The sequence below is a fragment of the Sparus aurata genome, chromosome 8, assembly GCF_900880675.1.
Source record: "Sparus aurata chromosome 8, fSpaAur1.1, whole genome shotgun sequence".
Classification (NCBI taxonomy): Eukaryota; Metazoa; Chordata; class Actinopteri; order Spariformes; family Sparidae; genus Sparus; species Sparus aurata.
In genome coordinates, this window is record NC_044194.1 from 2,766,247 (window position 1) to 2,784,079 (window position 17,833).

Here is a 17,833-nt window from a genome sequence, read left to right on the forward strand (position 1 = left end):
CTGCAGGTCAGGAGGTTAAATTTAGAGTCGCACCTCCTCACCGTGTTCACCGTCAGAGTGTTGTTGTTGTCTGGAAACTGCTGCAGCTGAATGTGACAGTCAGAGCTGCAGTTCCTCTATCGGCCACTGGATGGAGGTCAAACTACTGCAGGCATTGTCATAAAATTAGGTTCAGACTTTCATGGTTCCCAGATTATGACTTAAAACGTAAAATTGTATCTCCAGATGTGTTGTTGTTGAATGTTTGTGGTCAACTGAAGGATGAAGTCTTCAGGATGAGCACCAGGCTCTGTTACCAGCATCATAGTGGCCAAACGGTGTAATTACAGCCTCACATGACGACCTGTGGCCCAAAAAGACTCGTTCCCATAAGCTAACATTGTGAAAAGGGCGTTCATAAATCAGTGGACAGAATCTTTGAGCGTCAGAACCCCTAAAATCTCCCATTTGACTGTTATAACTCGAGTTAATCAGTCCAGTGAAATTTGGAAATTCAAGAAGAGATGCAAGATGAAAACATGCAACCAGAAGTTAGCCGGCTCGACCAGCAAAAACACAGAAGATCCAGGTAGTTTTATATCCAAGATGTCAAACTTCTTTGGTTTCATGGTAATAAACGTCTCTCCAACACTGTGTCCAGGACTTATTATTCCTCCATCGTTAAATTCTCCTCCTCCTTAAAATAAATAAACTTCTAACACAGTCATGATTCGCAGGCAGTACATCAGAATAACACAGAAGTTTAATAAAAGACTGTACAAATATATTTACATCTGTTTGAAACATGAAACTTATTTCACAATACTGATGATTCTCAGATAGCAGCAACTGGAACCTTTATTTACCTCCAATTTCTAATTTCACATTTAGATGCCGGCTTTTATCTGAGAGTATTTGAACATCACCTGGTGTGTTGTAATTTCAACTAACTGCAGATATTTTGTGCATCAGCTGGAAAAATGGTAATCCTAGTTAATGCCCTTTGAAACTAAACATTTTGATTCAATGCAAAGTTAAAATCTCTCACTCTTGCAGTTGTGCTCCTGCTAACAAACTCAAGAATAAAACTCTTGAAGTTGGTCGGTAAGACTCAGTGGATAAGACAGAGCGCTCCTCTCTTCACTCCTCCCTGCAGATGATTTTGGCGTACAGGTCGTTCTCCTTGAACAGCAGGAAGTCCTTCAGCCTGTTGGGCAGCTGGAGAGACATCAGACCGCTGCAGCTCAGGTGTTTCCTGATCACCACTCTGCTCAGGTGAGACAGAGAGCGAGGGTTACCTGGATCACAGAGAACAGCAGGTTTTATTTAAACAAATATATGTCTACCAATAAAAACAGGTCACGCGTCTCACCTGTGGTCCTGAGAATGTGAGGCCACTCCTTGTGTTTCTGCAGGATCTTGGTCAGCTTGCTGCAGAGAGAAACCGGACCGACGTAGTCGAGGAGGATCGACACGACTCGGCCCACCAGGTTCAGGAGCCAGGAGACGCTGACCAACTCACAGAACTGCACAAAAACAACACAGAGTCGGCTCAGGCAGGCAGTTCTTCTGTTCAGACCAAAGAGACGTCGCTCTGTTTCTCAGAAAAGGACTTTTTCTGATACGTAAAGAACTTTTTGCTGATAATTCTGATCGACATTCTTTGACTTTGCAGCTTGAATAGATGAATTTAATCGTCACATCCTCGTTGCTTTAGGTGAAGTTTTGCTCTATGAAACATTATTTTATAAATGACTTGTAAAGAGAAAGAAAGAACTCACAGAAACTTTTTCTTCCTGATGTTGGGAGTCCTCCCAGTCATCGTCATGGTTACAGCAGAAACACCTCTCAGCATCGTAGCCGTTGTTGAGCAGCAGCCTCATCATCACCTCGTCCTTCAGGCAGTACTGCAGCGCCGTGGGAAACACCGTGTCGTTCACCACCGTGAAGTAACAGTTCACGTCTGCCTTCGCCGCCAGCAGCAGCTTCACGATCTCGTAGCGCCCCGACCGGACCGCCACCAGGAGGCAGCGCAGAGGGTCCAGGTCGGGTTTGGCTCCTGACTTCAGCAGCAGCTCAGTGCAGGTGGCGTCCCCGTTGGAGACAGCAAAGTACAGCGGGCTTCTCCTCATGTCTCCATAATTTTCTGAGATGTGGGGCGCTAACAGCGCGTTGACGTCGAAGCCTTTCTGCAGCAGCAGCTCCAGGCAGTGGACGTGGCCTCCGTCAGCGGCGGAGTGGACGGGGCTGTGGCCGGACAGCCGCAGGGCCCGTCGAGTGGTGATGGGGATCAAAATCCTCAAAGCTCTGATGGAGAGATGGTGTTAATCATTCTATAAAGAACTGAAACACCAGAATCTAGTTTTAACATGTGATTTAAGTACTTTTCTTGGAGGACATGAATCAAATCGAACTAGATAGATGCTGCTGAGTGAACTTGAACAATCGTCCTAACCCTAATGAAACAACAAGAAACATGGAGCCCTGCAAACTCCTCCCTGCTGGTTCCTCCATCATCATGATGTCATACAGGTGTCTACCCACAGACCCACTCACAGGTAGTGTCCTTCGTATGCAGCGTGGTGGATGGGCAGCTGGGAGCTCAGGTTGCGGATGTTGGGATTGGCTCCGTGCTGCAGCAGGATGTCGATGCAGTCCGGGTTCCCCGAGCCTGCGGCGTCGTACAGGACGCTGTCGCCGTTTGGTGCCTGGGCGTTTACGTCAGCACCTTGATGTAACGGAGGAGAGAGAGTTGGCCTTTCAAATGACAAATAAAAAGGTGAAAATATGTGGAGTTGTTGGTGTACCGTGCTTGATGAGGAGCTCCAGGACTTCAGCGTGGCTGTACTCTGCAGCGATGCCCAGAGGAGTCACCCCATGCTGGTCCGTCTGAGAAACCCGACCTCCATTCTGCAGCAGGAGCTCCATGACGTGAACGCAGCCGGCCCTGGACGCCTCGTGCATGGCCGTCCACTTCTTCAGACACATCTGCTCCACCAGAGCTCCTCCTCGTATCAGATCAGAGACCATCTGATAAGATCCGGCTCTGACTGCTGCAGGGAGGACGGGACAGGATTAGGAACCGATGAGGACGACGGACAAAAACTTTTCTATTCATCACTGCATGTCTGTTGTCAAAGTGTCGGAGAGACTCTGACCTAAAAGCAGCGGAGATTCATTCCTGCTGTTGGTGGTGTGAGGAGAAGCTCCGTGATCCAGCAGCATCTTCACGTTCTCCGCCAAACCAGCTTTCACGGCCAAAGTCAGGAAGGTCTCACCGTCTGAAGTCTTCTCCTCCAGAGTCATACGGAAAGAAGCTGAAGCACACAACAACATGTAGATGCATCATTTCACTGGATTCAGCTCTGAAAGATCATTTTATCATCATCATCGCTTCATAAAGAACAGTTTGTTAAACCCCTGATGAAGGAGTTGAACACTGATGCAGACCAGACGAGTGGCCTGAACAAAGTGTTTGAATTTTACGTTGTGCAAGAAGAGGATGGTGGTTGTTGGACGCTGAACATCGGCTTCAGACTGTTAAATAAAGTATTGGACCTCTTACCCACCGTACAGCACCGTCTCCAGGACCTGGACCAGAGGTTGGACCGCCGCTCTGTGCAGAGGATACCAGCCGCTCTCATCCACCTGACTGAAGGCTGCTGGGAAATCACAGAGCTCCTTCAGAGCCAACCTGTCACCTGTAGGGGGAGTTTATTGTTATTGCTTGTTTTCAGTCTCATCTAGGACTACATTTCCCATCAGCCCCGTTGCTTCCTGTTCCTACCCCAATCTTGAAATGCATAAAACATTCTGGATATATTCTCATCAGTCTTCATCCAACAGCAGAAAAAGTCAAACGTGTGTGGCCGTCACAGAGAGGACATGATGTTTCCTGATTGTTGTTGTTAATATATTGTCAGAATAATTTATATTATAGTTTCTCACCTTGTTTAATGGCTTCCACGAGCTTCAGAGCTTCACTCCTGAGTGCACAAACAAAAGATGGAGGTCAAGTTCAGCAAAATGCGTCACGCGTGTAACGACTACGTTCAGTGTGGATTCATCTTGTTTTCTAATTTATTTGATCAGTTGTTTGTTTTTTCCCAAAGACCAAGATGGCGACAGTCAGAGAGAAGAAAAGAAACTAGAGAATATTCACATTTAAGAAGCTGAGATTGAGAATTTTGACCTTTTTGCTCTTTAACTAATTACTCAAACAGATTCCTGGATTATCATGGTGTTGTTGACGACTGATGGATGGATCGTTGTGATCTGGAAGCTGCTTCATGTTTCCGTACCTCCCTGATCCTGTCAGACGTTCCTGCTGACACGACTCCTGAATGCTCATCTGAACGTCGTAGTCCAGGAGTTCATCTTCGTCCATCTCATCGGCTGCATCCATCCTTCTGACATCGAACAGGTACACAAAGTCACAACTTCAGGCACATTCAGTCCTGCTCAGACAAAACTTAAAGGGATATTCCGGTGTAAGTTTAATCCATGGTCTAAATCACTGTGAAACTGTGTTAGACTCCCTCTCGAGAGATCAAGTTAGCAGACCGCTAATTTACGGAGTTTTATCAACCTCAGAAACGACCGCACGACAACAATACACTGCAGTAAATGGATCCAAATATAAACCTCCACCAAAAAGCCACAAATAATGCTCAGAACAGCACCAAACTTCAGCAACAGTACAAATAGGGTCTCAGCACATAGTCCGGGGCATCTAACCTCCGCTAGCTTAGCTGGATTTCTATTGTGAAGCTAAAAACAGATTTCAACTCTCCTCCATCAGCTTCCGGGTCGGGGAAGTCCCGACGCGACGATTACCGAGTGCGGTTAGAAATGCTCAATTCCGTTCTTTTCCCTGTCAGCTCTCGATAATAACGTGTTATAAACTGGCAGGTAAGACACATATGAACTTTGATTGCTTTTCCATGGAGTCATAATCATACATTTTCATCCATGAGCCGCGGAACTCTACTGCACTCGGTAATCGACTCGTCGGGACTTCCCGTCAACAGGAAGCTGCTGCAGAAGAGTGGTAAATTTAGTCAGCTTTTCAGTAGAAATCCAGCTAAGCTAGCGGAGGTTAGATGCCCCGGACTATGTGCTGAGACCCTATTTGTACTGTTGCTGAAGTTTGGTGCTGTTCTGAGCATTATTTGTGGCTTTTTGGTGGCGGTTTATATTTGGATCCATTTACTGCAGTGTATTGTTGTCGTGCGGTCGTTTCTGAGGTTGATAAAACTCCGTAAATTAGCGGTCTGCTAACTTGATCTCTCGAGAGGGAGTCTAACACAGTTTCACGGTGTGTTAGACCATGGATTAAATTTACACCGGAATATCCCTTTAAACTGTCTAAATCCTCTCGTTTAAACAAGCTGTTGATCGGGAACTGCCTTGACTTCACGCGACTCTCTACAACTCTCTGTGTACTTTTTCTTCCCCGAAATGAAACTCTGAAATCATTTAGTTAAATGTTGCATCACCACAGAGAAGAAATACTCTGTTAGAAGTAGAAGTCCTGCATTCAAAAGGTGTGTAGGAGTTAGTGATCGAGGTCGCCACCCTGTCCAGTTTCTGCTCATAGATCCATCTGATCTCTTCACACTGCACCTTTACATAGAAGAACAAGAGTTTTGACACCATCTCTGAATACTGAACTGTCAGTACTGTCAGCAATGGTCTATTAAAGGCAGCATCGCTTTAATGTTACAGCACACAAGTGTTTTTATGACCTCTAAACATCTTGAATAAAACATTCCAATTGTCGAGGAGTAAAAAGAACAATATTGCCCTTTGGGAATTTTAATGTCTGCTGGAGTTCAGCACATGAGCAGCTGTACTTTAACTTTCACCGTTGGCATTAAGTGCAGAACTGGGTCACAGCTCGAGTGTCAGCGAGCTCACAGCGTTCAACAACAACCGTCTGAGATCAGAGATACATTTTATTTAGAGTAAACTTACATGAAGTTCACATTTTTAAATATCCTGCTTCTCTTTGAGCTCTTTGTTTCTCTATCAGCTCTATTTACGGAACACTTCGACCCCCTGACCTCCTTCTGACGACCACGTTTCAGATTTGTGACCGAGGCAGCCGAGAAGTTTACAGTGTGACCAACGTCACGTCGTTCTGGGTTAAACGTCGAGTTTCTCACCTGATTAATGTGTCAGTGTCCGAGTCAGAGGACGAAGAAGCAGCAGCAGCAGCAGCAGCAGCAGCAGCAGCCTGGTGTTTGTGTCATGGCTGACACACACACACACACACACACACACACACACACACACACACACACACACACACACACACTCCACCAGGCTATTTATAGGTGTCACCTGTTCCAGTGTATTTAACATGCGGGGTCGTTCCTCAGCAGCTAATGGAGTGTAATGTCTCTCTGCACATTTTCCTCCTTTAATGACAAACAATAAGCAGCCGGGCTGTTGTATGAATATTTATTGTGTCATTACAGACGAGGAGATCCGTCTGCCGTGAGCTCAAACGCTGTCGGACAACAGGCCGATGAGAGGCCGCTGACCTTTGACCTGTGAGCTCCTGATTTGCACTCTGAGACTTAAAACCTGCACTTCAACCTGAGCAGATTTCAACATGCGGCTTTGTTGCTTTTACTACAAAACACTAATGCTCAATAACAAACCAGTAATGTGTTTTTTTTCCTCTGTCGTGCAGCCAGAACATCCTGATCATACCTGCAGTAAAAGTATAATAAAAACAGCTCTGAGACAAAGAAACAAACAGCTGACACACAGAGAAACTTCATGTTTACAATGTGAAAGGAAGTGTTGTAAAAAGTCACACAGTGTGCTTTTTTTTTGGCTCTGACGCAATAAATGTAGTGCAGTGGAAGTGTGAAGTTGCAGAAAATGGAAATAATCAAGTGAAGTTCAAGTACTGGAAACTTGTACTCAAGTAAATGTACTCAGTTACATTCCAGAACATTCCTACAAACAGTTCATCTGACAGAACGAGAGTGACGATGTTCTGATCAGTCCGGCGTCAACAAAGACTGAAACCATCGACGCATCGGTCCGTCTCCTGATACCGTCTGACTTCATCACTCTCTCTGTGGCTCTCAGCTCCAAACACCAACATGGAAAAATAACAATTAACTTCCTCAAACAGCAGCTCGCTGTCGGAGGAGGAAGTAGTGCATTTGTTGTGCAGATGACTCTGCTGGCAGGACGTGTGCGTGGCTCATTCATGTGTTTCTAATCATTAAAGTGTGTGGAAGGAACAGGTCGCCCAAACGTTAAGATTCAGTCATTAACAAAGGAGACATAATGAAACACGTTTAGTGGCTCCTAACAGCTCATCCAGCCTAAACTTTCACATTATTTACACCTTTTTAAGCCAAAGTCAACGTTAGCACACAGCCCGTCTGAAGAGTGCATGAGGCTGACCCCGAGTTAAAAAACATCTTTTCAAATCTATCAGGTCTCGTGACTTCTGGAGACTTTGAGGACGCCGGACGAGCTATTTGATGTTTTTCTGTTCTGTTGTATTTTAATGTGATAAAAACGTTTCAAGCGAATTCAGTTTTTTGTGCTGTGAAGCTCCAAAAGTGTTTCATTAGCCCTTTTTAGATAGAAAAGGCGGCACATTTGCTCCAAGGTAAGGACGGCAATGTGCCGGCTTGTCTTTCTAAAACCGAGGCGTAATATTCCTCCTTTTCCAAAAGCCGCCTCTGAGGTAGGCGTAAACATGTGACGTGACGTGAAGCTCGAAGTTGGGCTGTGAACAGTGACAAAGAATTTGTCTTCAAAATAAGAGCTTTACATTGCACCCCATTGGAGTTTAGAACTGGGTTCTTAGCGGGGGGCTTTTAATTTGAAAGTTGCGACCGTTCCTAGCTTGCTGCTACAACAACAAGCTAACACAACCAAACAGCTACAGAGACCGAGGAGACGCTGCATCTCCTGGATCTCAGCGGCTGTCCAGTTGCTCATCTTAATGTCCGCGGATGAAGTGATGGACTGACTGCTGTGATCAGCTGTTTCCTGGTTTTAAAACTCCCCGGCTGTGGGTCGCACAACAGTGCAGGTTATCAACACCTCCGCCCACCTCACGCAGAGGCCGCCACATTGCCGCCTCGTTTTTAGATAGCAGGCGAGGAGGAAATAAGTGTACCCTCCGAGGAGGAAAATCGGCGGACCAAAACAGACCCCCAGTTTGCCGGCGTCTGTCTAAAACTGCGGACCGAGCCGCCAAAAGGACGGGCAGATTGGCGGCTTGGTGCTCTGTCTAAAAACGGCTATGGACTATTGAAACACCCGACTTCACATCAGCGTCAGAAGATAATGACTGAATTTTTTGTATTTTTCAGATGAACTGTTCCTTTAAGTACATTTGTAGAAAATGTGAAATGTGGAAACAAATGTCTGATTTTTACTCACGTAATTATAAAAATACAATTAATACTAACCAGCGTCATTCATACAGTATTGTGCTCATCACAACCGCAGATCACAAATATTAAAAAAACAGTCTCATCCTTTGAGCGCGAGCAGAAGATCCACACGTCCTCACATGATGCGTTCAGGGTCCTGGCTGTAGAGGTCGAGCTCCTGGTACAATATGAAGCTCTTCAGCCTGGGAGGGAAAAGCTGTGAGCTCATGATCTCGGTGTTGTTGAGCTTCCTCAGGGTCAGACGCCTCCTGATCTCCAGTCTGCAGAGGTGACCGAGGGAGCGAGGACTGCCTGGAGAGCAAGGTTCAGAAAAACACTTTACCTCATTCATTCATATTGTGACACAACACGGAGCTCAGAGGATTTAAATACAGTGAGTGGAAAAAAAATGACAGATTTTTTTGCTGAACGACAAAATAAGGGGCTGCAGTGTTCATTACAACCACAGCAGTGGACTCTGTTCTTAGTCGAACCGGTCGTGGAGCTGAAATAAGTTTATCCTGAGTTTATCCTTGTATCATGAAAACAACCAGAAGATTTTTACGTTTTTTGAGAGAAACGTTCAGGCAGTCAATACAAAGATGATTGGTATCAACTTGGAAGCAGCTATAATCAATACTTTTGATTCTCACAGTGAACTATCAGCTGGATCTGCAGCTCCCCTGGATTTTAAGAGCTTTAAATTGTCTTTTTAAATGTCACAAAAATGTTTTATGAACATCCAAAGTGACGTCTTTTGTCGAACACTCAGATTCAAGAAGCTGGAACCAGCAGATGTTTGACATTTTTGATTATTCCATTATCAAAATAGTTGTTAGCTAATTGTCTTTTGATCAGCTAATTGATTAATCGTATACTTGTTGCAGCTCCAACTAAAAGAGAATGGATGTTTGACAAATCGATCTTTTTTTCCTCCCTCTTCCTCGTCACCGTTTCAAGAATATTTGCGTCCACATGGATCCACTGAAAATGACTCAAAACGCAAAAGAAGAACGCAAAAGTTCATATTCTGGCACTTGAAATTCACCAAAAACGGAGAAGAAGAGACGGAGAATGCGCATAATGCGTGCGCACTGTTTACAGACAGTAGAAGAAGAAACCGAAAACAAGAAGAAGAAGAAGACAAAAATGGCTCGTTCAAGGAAACCAGAAGCGTTTGTGTCGACCAATAATGAGATCGAACTGCGTCGGCGTCATCGTTGGGGAAAGTATGTGGATTCAACGTCCACATGAAAACGGGAGGGCTGCGTTTTCGGATTTTTCCACCCTGAGACCCGTTTTCAAAAAAGTGCGTTTTCAGGATCCGTGTGGACGGTCGGCCAAAACGATGCAACACGAGTGCGTTGGACGGCCTCTTAGCTGGACTCCAAGTGATGATAATGTTGCTCTGCAGCTGATATGGGTAACTCAAAAATACCTCCGAAGCAGCAACTGTTTATCAAGTGACGTAGTTTAAATAAGGACAAACCTTCTGTGATGATGAAAGTGAGTGACTGCTCTGTGAATATGTCAGTCGGGGTATTAAAGCCTGATCGTTCCTTCAGATGTTAGTCAGGTCGTTCGTGTCGCTGCCGGGATAATCTGTCATGAAATGATGGATAAACTCACCGAGGATGTCACATATTTCGGGCCACTCTGCCTGCTTCTCTAGGGTCAGTCTGAGTTTGGGGCAGATGTTGACGTGGCTGACGTAGTCCAGCAGGATTCGGACCACGCTCCCGGACAGATGCACGAGGCAGCAGAGGCTCATGAACTCACAGAACTGGAGAGAGGACGGAAATCCAGGATGTCATTAATCCTTTATATATGTATATATAAGGGAAAACTCATTTAAAACACAATGATTAAGAACAAGTAAAACATCTGTCCCTCACTGGAATTGTCCTCTCCTCGTCATCTGCATCATCCGAAGCGTTGTCATGGTGACAGAGGAAGCAGCTCTCCACCTTGTAGCCGTTGTTGAGCAGCAGCCTCATCATCACCTCGTCCTTCAGGCAGTACTGCAGCGCCGTGGGAAACACCGTGTCGCTCACCACCGTGAAGTAACAGTTCACGTCTGCTTTCGCCGCCAGCAGCAGCTTCACGATCTCGTAGCGGCCCGACCGGACCGCCACCAGGAGGCAGCACAGAGGGTCCAGGTCAGTCTTCGCCCCGGCCGCCAGCAGCAGTTTGGTGCAGTCCACGTCTCCGTTGGAGACCGCGAAGTACAAAGCGCTCTTCCTCATGTCCCGGTAGTTCTCTGAGTTCCTGGTGTTCATGCGGTAGTTGACGTCGAAGCTGCAGGACAACAGGAGCTCCAGGCAGCAGCTGTGGCCGCCCTCTGCCGCAGAGTGGACCGGGCTCTGACCCGCCTCTTTGATGGCCCTCTTTGTGGTCAGAGGTATCAGCATCTTCAGAGCACTGTGGGAAAACAAAGCAACGGTCAAATTAAACTGAAGTTTTATTTCGTATTCGTGCAGATTTTCTGAAAGTATGTGAACCAAATCTGCTGTTGTGTCTTTCATCAGAACCTCCTCCTTCATCGCTACGTTTGTTGTCATCAGAAACTAGTTGTAGACTTCATTTTTAAACGACCGGGTTCAGAGACGAGGTGATGTATCTCGTTTTATGTTGCAGTTAGCATCGAGTGTTTGAAACAACAGGAGACCAGATGAAATCCACCTGGAGTAAAATTGTTGGAAACATTTGGAGGAAAGTAGCTTTCACCAAATCATATAGCAAAGTTCTTGTCATCTGTTTGTACATTTATTACACATCTTATCTTTAAAACAGTAAAGTTTCATTGCGAAATCAAATCATTTTAATGCAACTGGCATCGCTTTTTTTCCCCAACAAGTTCAGTTTTGGTGTGATGAGTGATTCTGTGCCAGAAGAGAGCTGTCTAGATGTGCTAGACAGTCTGAGATGGAGGAAGCGTTCTGAGTTTATTAGCCGTCTGTCACCATCGACTCTGATTCAACCTCCTTTGTGAACCACTTAAGAAAAGAGGAGAATGGAATTGAAAGAACCGCCGGCGTCCTCGTGCTCATTACAGCCGGACAGCGAGACAGGAGGAGCTCACTCGTAGTGTCCGGCGTACGCTGCCTTGTGGATGGGCAGGTGTCCGGTGGCGCTGGGCAGGTTTGGGTCGGCTCCGTTGTCCAGCAGCAGCTGAATGCAGGCGGTGTCTCCTGACGTGGCCGCGTCCAGCAGGACACTTTCACCGTTACAGGCCTGAGAGTTGACTCTGCTGCCTGAGTGGAGACGAGAGGGGAGAAACAAGAGCGGCTGTAGTTTTAATAAAAAGTATTAATGTGGGTGACTATTTCCTGTTTTGCCTTTGTGAAATCTGACAAGTTAACCTCAGTTTTATCTGCAGACTGACCGCAGTTCAGCAGGATCTCCGTGACGTTGTAGTGTCCGTGCTCTGCAGCCACGGCGAGCGGCGTCACTCCCGTCACGTCCCTGTGGTTCACGCGGCCGCCGTTCCTCAGCAGCAGCATCAGGATGTCCACCTGTCCGACCTTCGCCGCCTCGTGCATCGCCGTCCACTTCTTCTGGCAAACTTGCTCCACCCAGGCGCCATTAGCGACCAGTGTGCTCGCCATCTCGTAGGAGCCGGCCCTCACCGCTGCGGGGTCAGAGATAAGAGCGTCTTCATCAGCTATTGTTCAGTTTACACAACCGAACTTTGCTTATTTTCTTTAAAGCTGCACCTCTGGAGCTTTTTAGCCTGTTTTTGATCCTAGTTTCTCCTATTTGTGGGTAATAACCTGACCTGTACTCTGGCGCCACCCTCAGGACGAAGATAACAGGCGATGTCACTATCGGGAAAATAAGTCCCGACAGGACGAACCGAAACCCGACGTGAAGCGGAGGGTCTGATCCGTCCTGAAGGGACTTATTTTCCCAATAGTGACCGCCGTTCTATACATTATCCCGCTTATTACCCGGCTACTTGCCAACACAGAAGAATACTTGACACAGTGTGTCTTTTTACAATTTATTTGTTACCGTTCACAGTGTTTTTCAGCAGAGAAATATACTTCGCCAAACCGACGCCGTTTCTCTTCTCCCTCTTCGCTGCTTTCCTCTCTTTTTCTTTTCTTGACCGGTGACGACAACTCAGCCTTTTGCCAAGACTCGAAATCACCGTATTTTCCAAAAATATTACAGTTAATGTGAAACTCATCCATACTAGTGGCCTAGGAGTAGTCTGTAAATGGAGCGTTCTACAGCATTAAAGGGATATTCCGGTGTAAATTTAATCCATGTTCTAACACACCGTGAAACTGTGTTAGACTCCCTCTTGAGAGATCAAGTTAGCAGACCGCTAATTTACGGAGTTTTATCAACCTCAAAAACGACCGCACGACAACAATACACTGCAGTAAATGGATCCAAATATAAACCGCCACCAAAAAGCCACAAATAATGCTCAGAACAGCACCAAACTTCAGCAACAGTACAAATAGGGTCTCAGCACATAGTGCGGGGCATCTAACCTCCGCTAGCTTAGCTGGATTTCTACTGAAAAGCTGACTAAATTTACCACTCTTCTGCAGCAGCTTCCTGTTGACGGGAAGTCCCGACGAGTCGATTACCGAGTGCAGTAGAGTTCCGCGGCTCATGGATGAAAATGTATGATTATGACTCCATGGAAAAGCAATCAAAGTTCATATGTGTCTTACCTGCCAGTTTATAACAGTTATTATCGAGAGCGGACAGGGAAAAGAACGGAATTGAGCATTTCTAACCGCACTCGGTAATTGTCGCGTCGGGACTTCCCCGACCCGGAAGCTGATGGAGGAGAGTTGAAATCTGTTTTTAGCTTCACAATAGAAATCCAGCTAAGCTAGCGGAGGTTAGATGCCCCGGACTATGTGCTGAGACCCTATTTGTACTGTTGCTGAAGTTTGGTGCTGTTCTGAGCATTATTTGTGGCTTTTTGGTGGCGGTTTATATTTGGATCCATTTACTGCAGTGTATTGTTGTCGTGCGGTCGTTTCTGAGGTTGATAAAACGCCGTAAATTAGCGGTCTGCTAACTTGATCTCTCGGGAGGGAGTCTAACACAGTTTCACAGTGATTTAGAGCATGGATTGAATTTACTCCGGAATATCCCTTTAAGAAGAGCCATGTAATAAATATTAATTAATGCATTAATGTGTGTTGTGACAGTCACTGTTAGCCGTGTTAATCACGCCCTCCAGTGTTACCGAGCAGCAGCGGCGACTCGTTCTTGCTGTTGGTGTTGTGGGGTGAAGCTCCGTGATCCAGCAGGCTCTTCACATTCTGCACCAGTCCGGCTTTAACTGCCAGCGTCAGCGGCGTCTCTCCGCCCACGGCCGTCCTCTCCTCCAGGCCGGGCCCCTGAGCTGCCGCTGCCACAGACACAGCACAGGTCAGCGGACACATTCACAGAGTTCATTTCGGACAGCTAACCTGGCAGGTGAGCCGGTGAAACCTTCGCTGCTGGCTGGCTGAATGAGCAGAGTGACATCACAGGTTATTTTAGAGGACTGTTGAGATCAGCTGTCATCAGGCAGAAGCCTCTCAGGGAAGTTTTTTTTTGGGGGGATTAATCTTTTTTCTGGCAGCCATTATTTGGATGATGACACCAGTCCTGTCACCTCTCCTGAATTCACCCTGATGTGTCCTGATGCTTCATCCTCACTCGTCATCTTCACTTATTTACTGGTTCGAGGTGAGAGGAGGTTATATTTTGGGTCTGTCTGCTGCAGAACAGCCCCCCCTCAGGTTCTGGACTTAATTAAAACTTAGTTTCTATGAGCTGAACTTTAGTTTGGCAGATAATCAGGAGCCTTTTTTTAATTTCTTACCGTATCTTTTAAAGGAATAATGATCTGAGCGGTTAATGACATGCAGGATCAGTGGACTCACAGCGCAGCACGGTCTGCAGAACCTCCAGGGTCGGCTGGGACGCAGCTCGATGCAGAGGAAGCCAGCCGCGACTGTCCGACTCCCTGAAGGCGAAGGTGTGCCTCAGCATCTCCCTGAGGGTCCAGACTTCACCTGGTCACCACGGCAACAGGAGCAACAGCCGGAGGAAAGACGGAGGGAAGACTTTTAAAAAACAGAAACAGCCAGGACTCTCAGGAACAGAGGCAACCCTCTGAAGGTTTTATGACCAGTTTCACCTCTTCCCTCTCTTCCCTTCATCTCTCTCCCACCTCTCTGTTTATTTATCTCCCTCTCTCTCTCTGTCTGTCGGGCTGCCAGCCTCCTGATGCCTGGCAGTCCTCCTCTACAGCTGCTGGCCTTGTGACTTTTCAGACGAGAGCCAGCGGCCCAAACACAAACGCATCTCTTTGTAATGGTAAAGGTATTTTCCTGTGTGATGTCCAGCCTACCTTGCTCGATGGCAGCCAGGACTCTCAGGTTTTCATCCGTCGCTGCTGCTAAACTAAGAGCCGGGAGAACAGGGAGCAGAGGGAGCGCAGGGCTGTCAGCGCGGTTTGATCCAACTGTCAAAGGCTTTTTCTGGAGGATGCTGAAGTTCGGGCGTGGCTCTCTTACCTTGCAGCAGACTTGAGAAAAGCATCTTGGCAGGACTCTTGGATACTGAGCTGGATGATGTAGTCGCTGAGCTCCTCGTCATCGTATTCTTCATAAGTGTTCATCACTCTGCAGGGATGAGACACATTACTGCAGCTGATGAACAGCACGGAGCACATCGGGGTTGACATGATATCAGTTGATCTCTTTGGTCACTTGGGGGCAGCAGAGCGAGACACAAGTACAACACCTGACATATTATCGTCTCATCGGAGCTGAAGTCACTCTGCTCGTATCTCAGGTTTCTTATCTGCAGCAGCACGACTCACAAACTCTGAGCAGGAAGTGAACAGTGAGACGGTGAATAGGCCCTGAAATCAGAACATGCTAAAAGAGGCGAACAAGCGTCTTCTAATCTGCACTTCAGATTCCTTCATTCCAAATGGTGACATCATCGATGCGGCTCCTCAGCTGTCTTTTACTTCACCGTCCAAAATATCAGACACACCACAAACTATGTGCTTTTTCTTCCTTTAACACTTTGAGACGTTCAAACAAGCTTCCATTCCTTTGTTATGTAGAATTAACACAATATTAATGTTAATTTATCGACTTTAAATGACAGAAATGTGATTATTTTTTTAAATCGTTCACCAGAGTTGTAATTCAGGATGAATTCTGGGAATATTTTCTTGCATTTCTTACAGATTTCTCTAAATCTGCATGCAGTGGACAAAATAACAGAAACACAACAATGGAGTTGAATCAACACATCTTTTGTGCAAAGTGTCTCCAAAAACAAAAGGTAATGTTGTATATTCAAGAGTGCAATGGCCTGATTGTTAACGTGGAAATTGATGCTAATAATAGAGGAAAATTGAGATGAATGTTAATTTGATTTCTAGTTAATTAGTTCCAATGAACTGAGAGCACAGCAGTGAGGCGAGCATCGCAGATATGAGAATGACAAGATAAAGATAAAATAGGCGTGAATTATTATTTCCTCTAGTTTTAAATTGAGCACCAAATTACATTTAGCTTTTTTAAAATTACAGATTCTTAATAAATAGAAATAAAGTAACACCTAGTGGAGGCAAAAAATATTCCACTATAAACTTTTGGTTGAATATTTAAGGATCTCCATTAATAAAAATCACATCACATCAACAAAACACAGATTAGATGCTGATACACATTCCTAAAAAAAGCAAAAACCTGCAGCGATGACAGACGACAACAGAACATGAACAGCAGCACGGATTGACAGACCTACAGGTGTTCATGTTATTTTGTCCACCACCTCTGCAGACAAAGATTCCCTGCCATCAGATTGACTTGGACTGACCTCCTCCCAGTAACAGAACTCCTCACTCAGACACAAACATCTGGTCAACACTCCTCAGTGTTCTAACGCTCGGTTCCGTCCCTGCAGACGGACCTGGAGACTCTCACCTGTCAGGTATGTGAGCAGCTCGCTCTGGCGGGTCATTCTGCACTAACTGCACACACTGTTTTATATTTAGGTGTGACCTGCTTTGGGATGCCTGCAGAAACACAGCGAAGGGGCGTGTAGTCAACACCTGGCCTGCTGGTCTTAAATTAAGCCGGGTTACATATTGTGTGAGCTAAGCCGGGTCTTTGTCGTGTTTGGCGGGAATCCCACATTCAAGATCCCACAAGCCTCCGGGGGGCTTTACGGCCCGTGGACTCGCTCCCGCAGCCGCTCCAACAGCTATTGTTTCACGGAAAGCAAAATCAATGGGGTCTATTTTTTCCTCTGCTGCTTTGTCTGAGAAATATGAGATGCTGGAATGTCATGAAACTGTTGGCTGAGTTAAAGCTGCAGGAGAACCGGGCGACAGCGGAGCTTCTTCCATCACGCTGTAAATGCTTTTTTAATGAGGCGACAGTGTTGTGATTGTTTCCTGGTGTGATTATAAAACTCTGTTTTGTTTACTGCTGCTTGTGACTCAACATTTTATAATAACCATCATTAATAAATGATCATTAACAGTTAATTAAACATAAGCATTTATTTATTTCACTGCTAACAAATAATCAAACGCTTTAAAAAACTATTTACGAAGCATTTTTGTATTTGGAATGTGTTGATGATGTAGGTTGTTTGGATTTTGTCTGTTCGGTGGTTTTCAAATAAACTGGGCTGCTTTTTAAGATTTTTTAATTCCCTAAAGAGAAACAAATTAACTTCATCGTAAAGGTTCATAAACATCAGTTGGAACTTTATAATCACATCTACACACTTCATAAAGCGTGTAATGGTTTGTTAACAGTGAAATAACCATTAAATAAAGTTTAATTAAAATACAATTACCCTTTTATAATGAAGGTCAGTGAATGATACATACATTTTTTCATGCACTGGTCAATTTTGAGATTTGCTGTTTTGCTTCCATAACACGTTTTCTTCTTTCAGACTCAGAAAACATCCATAAATAAACATTACATGTTTGTTTCAGTTCAGATTTCTGTTCTGAAATAAAAAGGCTCATATTTAATTAGAAAAAAAAGCCTCATTTGCATATTAATGATTTGTTGTCTTGTGTTTTTTACCTTTTTGTCAAAAAATGTTTGGAATTTAAAAATCCGTGGCCTGATTAACAGAATTTTTATTCCTAATAACTTAGGAAAAAAAATGATTTTCCTTCAGGGGGTCGACGGTATTTTCTGATTTATGAAATGATAGAAATGTAAAAACCCCTTGAGTCTAATAAATCAACAACATGAAACAAGAATTTTGAATTTGGCTTTATTCAATGTTTAGATTTCGGACTTGGAAATGTACACAGATTTGTGCATTTTAAATTAGAAAGCGTTTAAGAAAATGAACAGTTTTAGTTTTAGTTTATTTTGTAACGTACAGTTTCATATTGCGTCACAGATCAGAACTCTGTCAGG

The 17,833-nt window shown here is 45.1% G+C and overlaps 2 protein-coding genes across 4 annotated transcripts; both read right to left on the bottom strand.

The window, feature by feature from the left end:
• Positions 1 to 724: 724 nt before the first annotated feature.
• On the bottom strand, positions 725 to 6,238 carry asb15a (ankyrin repeat and SOCS box containing 15a). 3 transcript variants are annotated; one of them, XM_030424573.1, is made up of 10 exons: positions 6,147 to 6,238; positions 4,281 to 4,388; positions 3,928 to 3,965; positions 3,549 to 3,680; positions 3,138 to 3,296; positions 2,787 to 3,032; positions 2,536 to 2,707; positions 1,761 to 2,286; positions 1,352 to 1,505; positions 725 to 1,246 (listed from the first exon to the last, which is right to left on the bottom strand). In XM_030424573.1, exons 2-10 carry the CDS (start codon positions 4,382 to 4,384, stop codon positions 1,239 to 1,241), a joined length of 1,539 nt encoding a protein of 512 aa, XP_030280433.1. In that variant the 5' UTR covers positions 4,385 to 4,388; positions 6,147 to 6,238; the 3' UTR covers positions 725 to 1,238. The 3 variants fall into 3 exon arrangements, with proteins under 3 accessions (XP_030280433.1, XP_030280432.1, XP_030280434.1); XM_030424572.1 differs by having other exon boundaries at positions 725 to 1,277; XM_030424574.1 differs by lacking the exon at positions 6,147 to 6,238 and having other exon boundaries at positions 725 to 1,277; positions 3,545 to 3,680; positions 4,281 to 4,378.
• A 2,218-nt stretch (positions 6,239 to 8,456) lies between these two features.
• On the bottom strand, positions 8,457 to 15,097 carry LOC115585919 (ankyrin repeat and SOCS box protein 15-like). The gene is made up of 9 exons (XM_030424576.1): positions 14,936 to 15,097; positions 14,770 to 14,822; positions 14,300 to 14,431; positions 13,615 to 13,779; positions 11,782 to 12,027; positions 11,479 to 11,650; positions 10,292 to 10,817; positions 10,026 to 10,179; positions 8,457 to 8,708 (listed from the first exon to the last, which is right to left on the bottom strand). Exons 1-9 carry the CDS (start codon positions 15,091 to 15,093, stop codon positions 8,533 to 8,535), a joined length of 1,782 nt encoding a protein of 593 aa, XP_030280436.1. The 5' UTR covers positions 15,094 to 15,097; the 3' UTR covers positions 8,457 to 8,532.
• Positions 15,098 to 17,833: the final 2,736 nt, after the last annotated feature.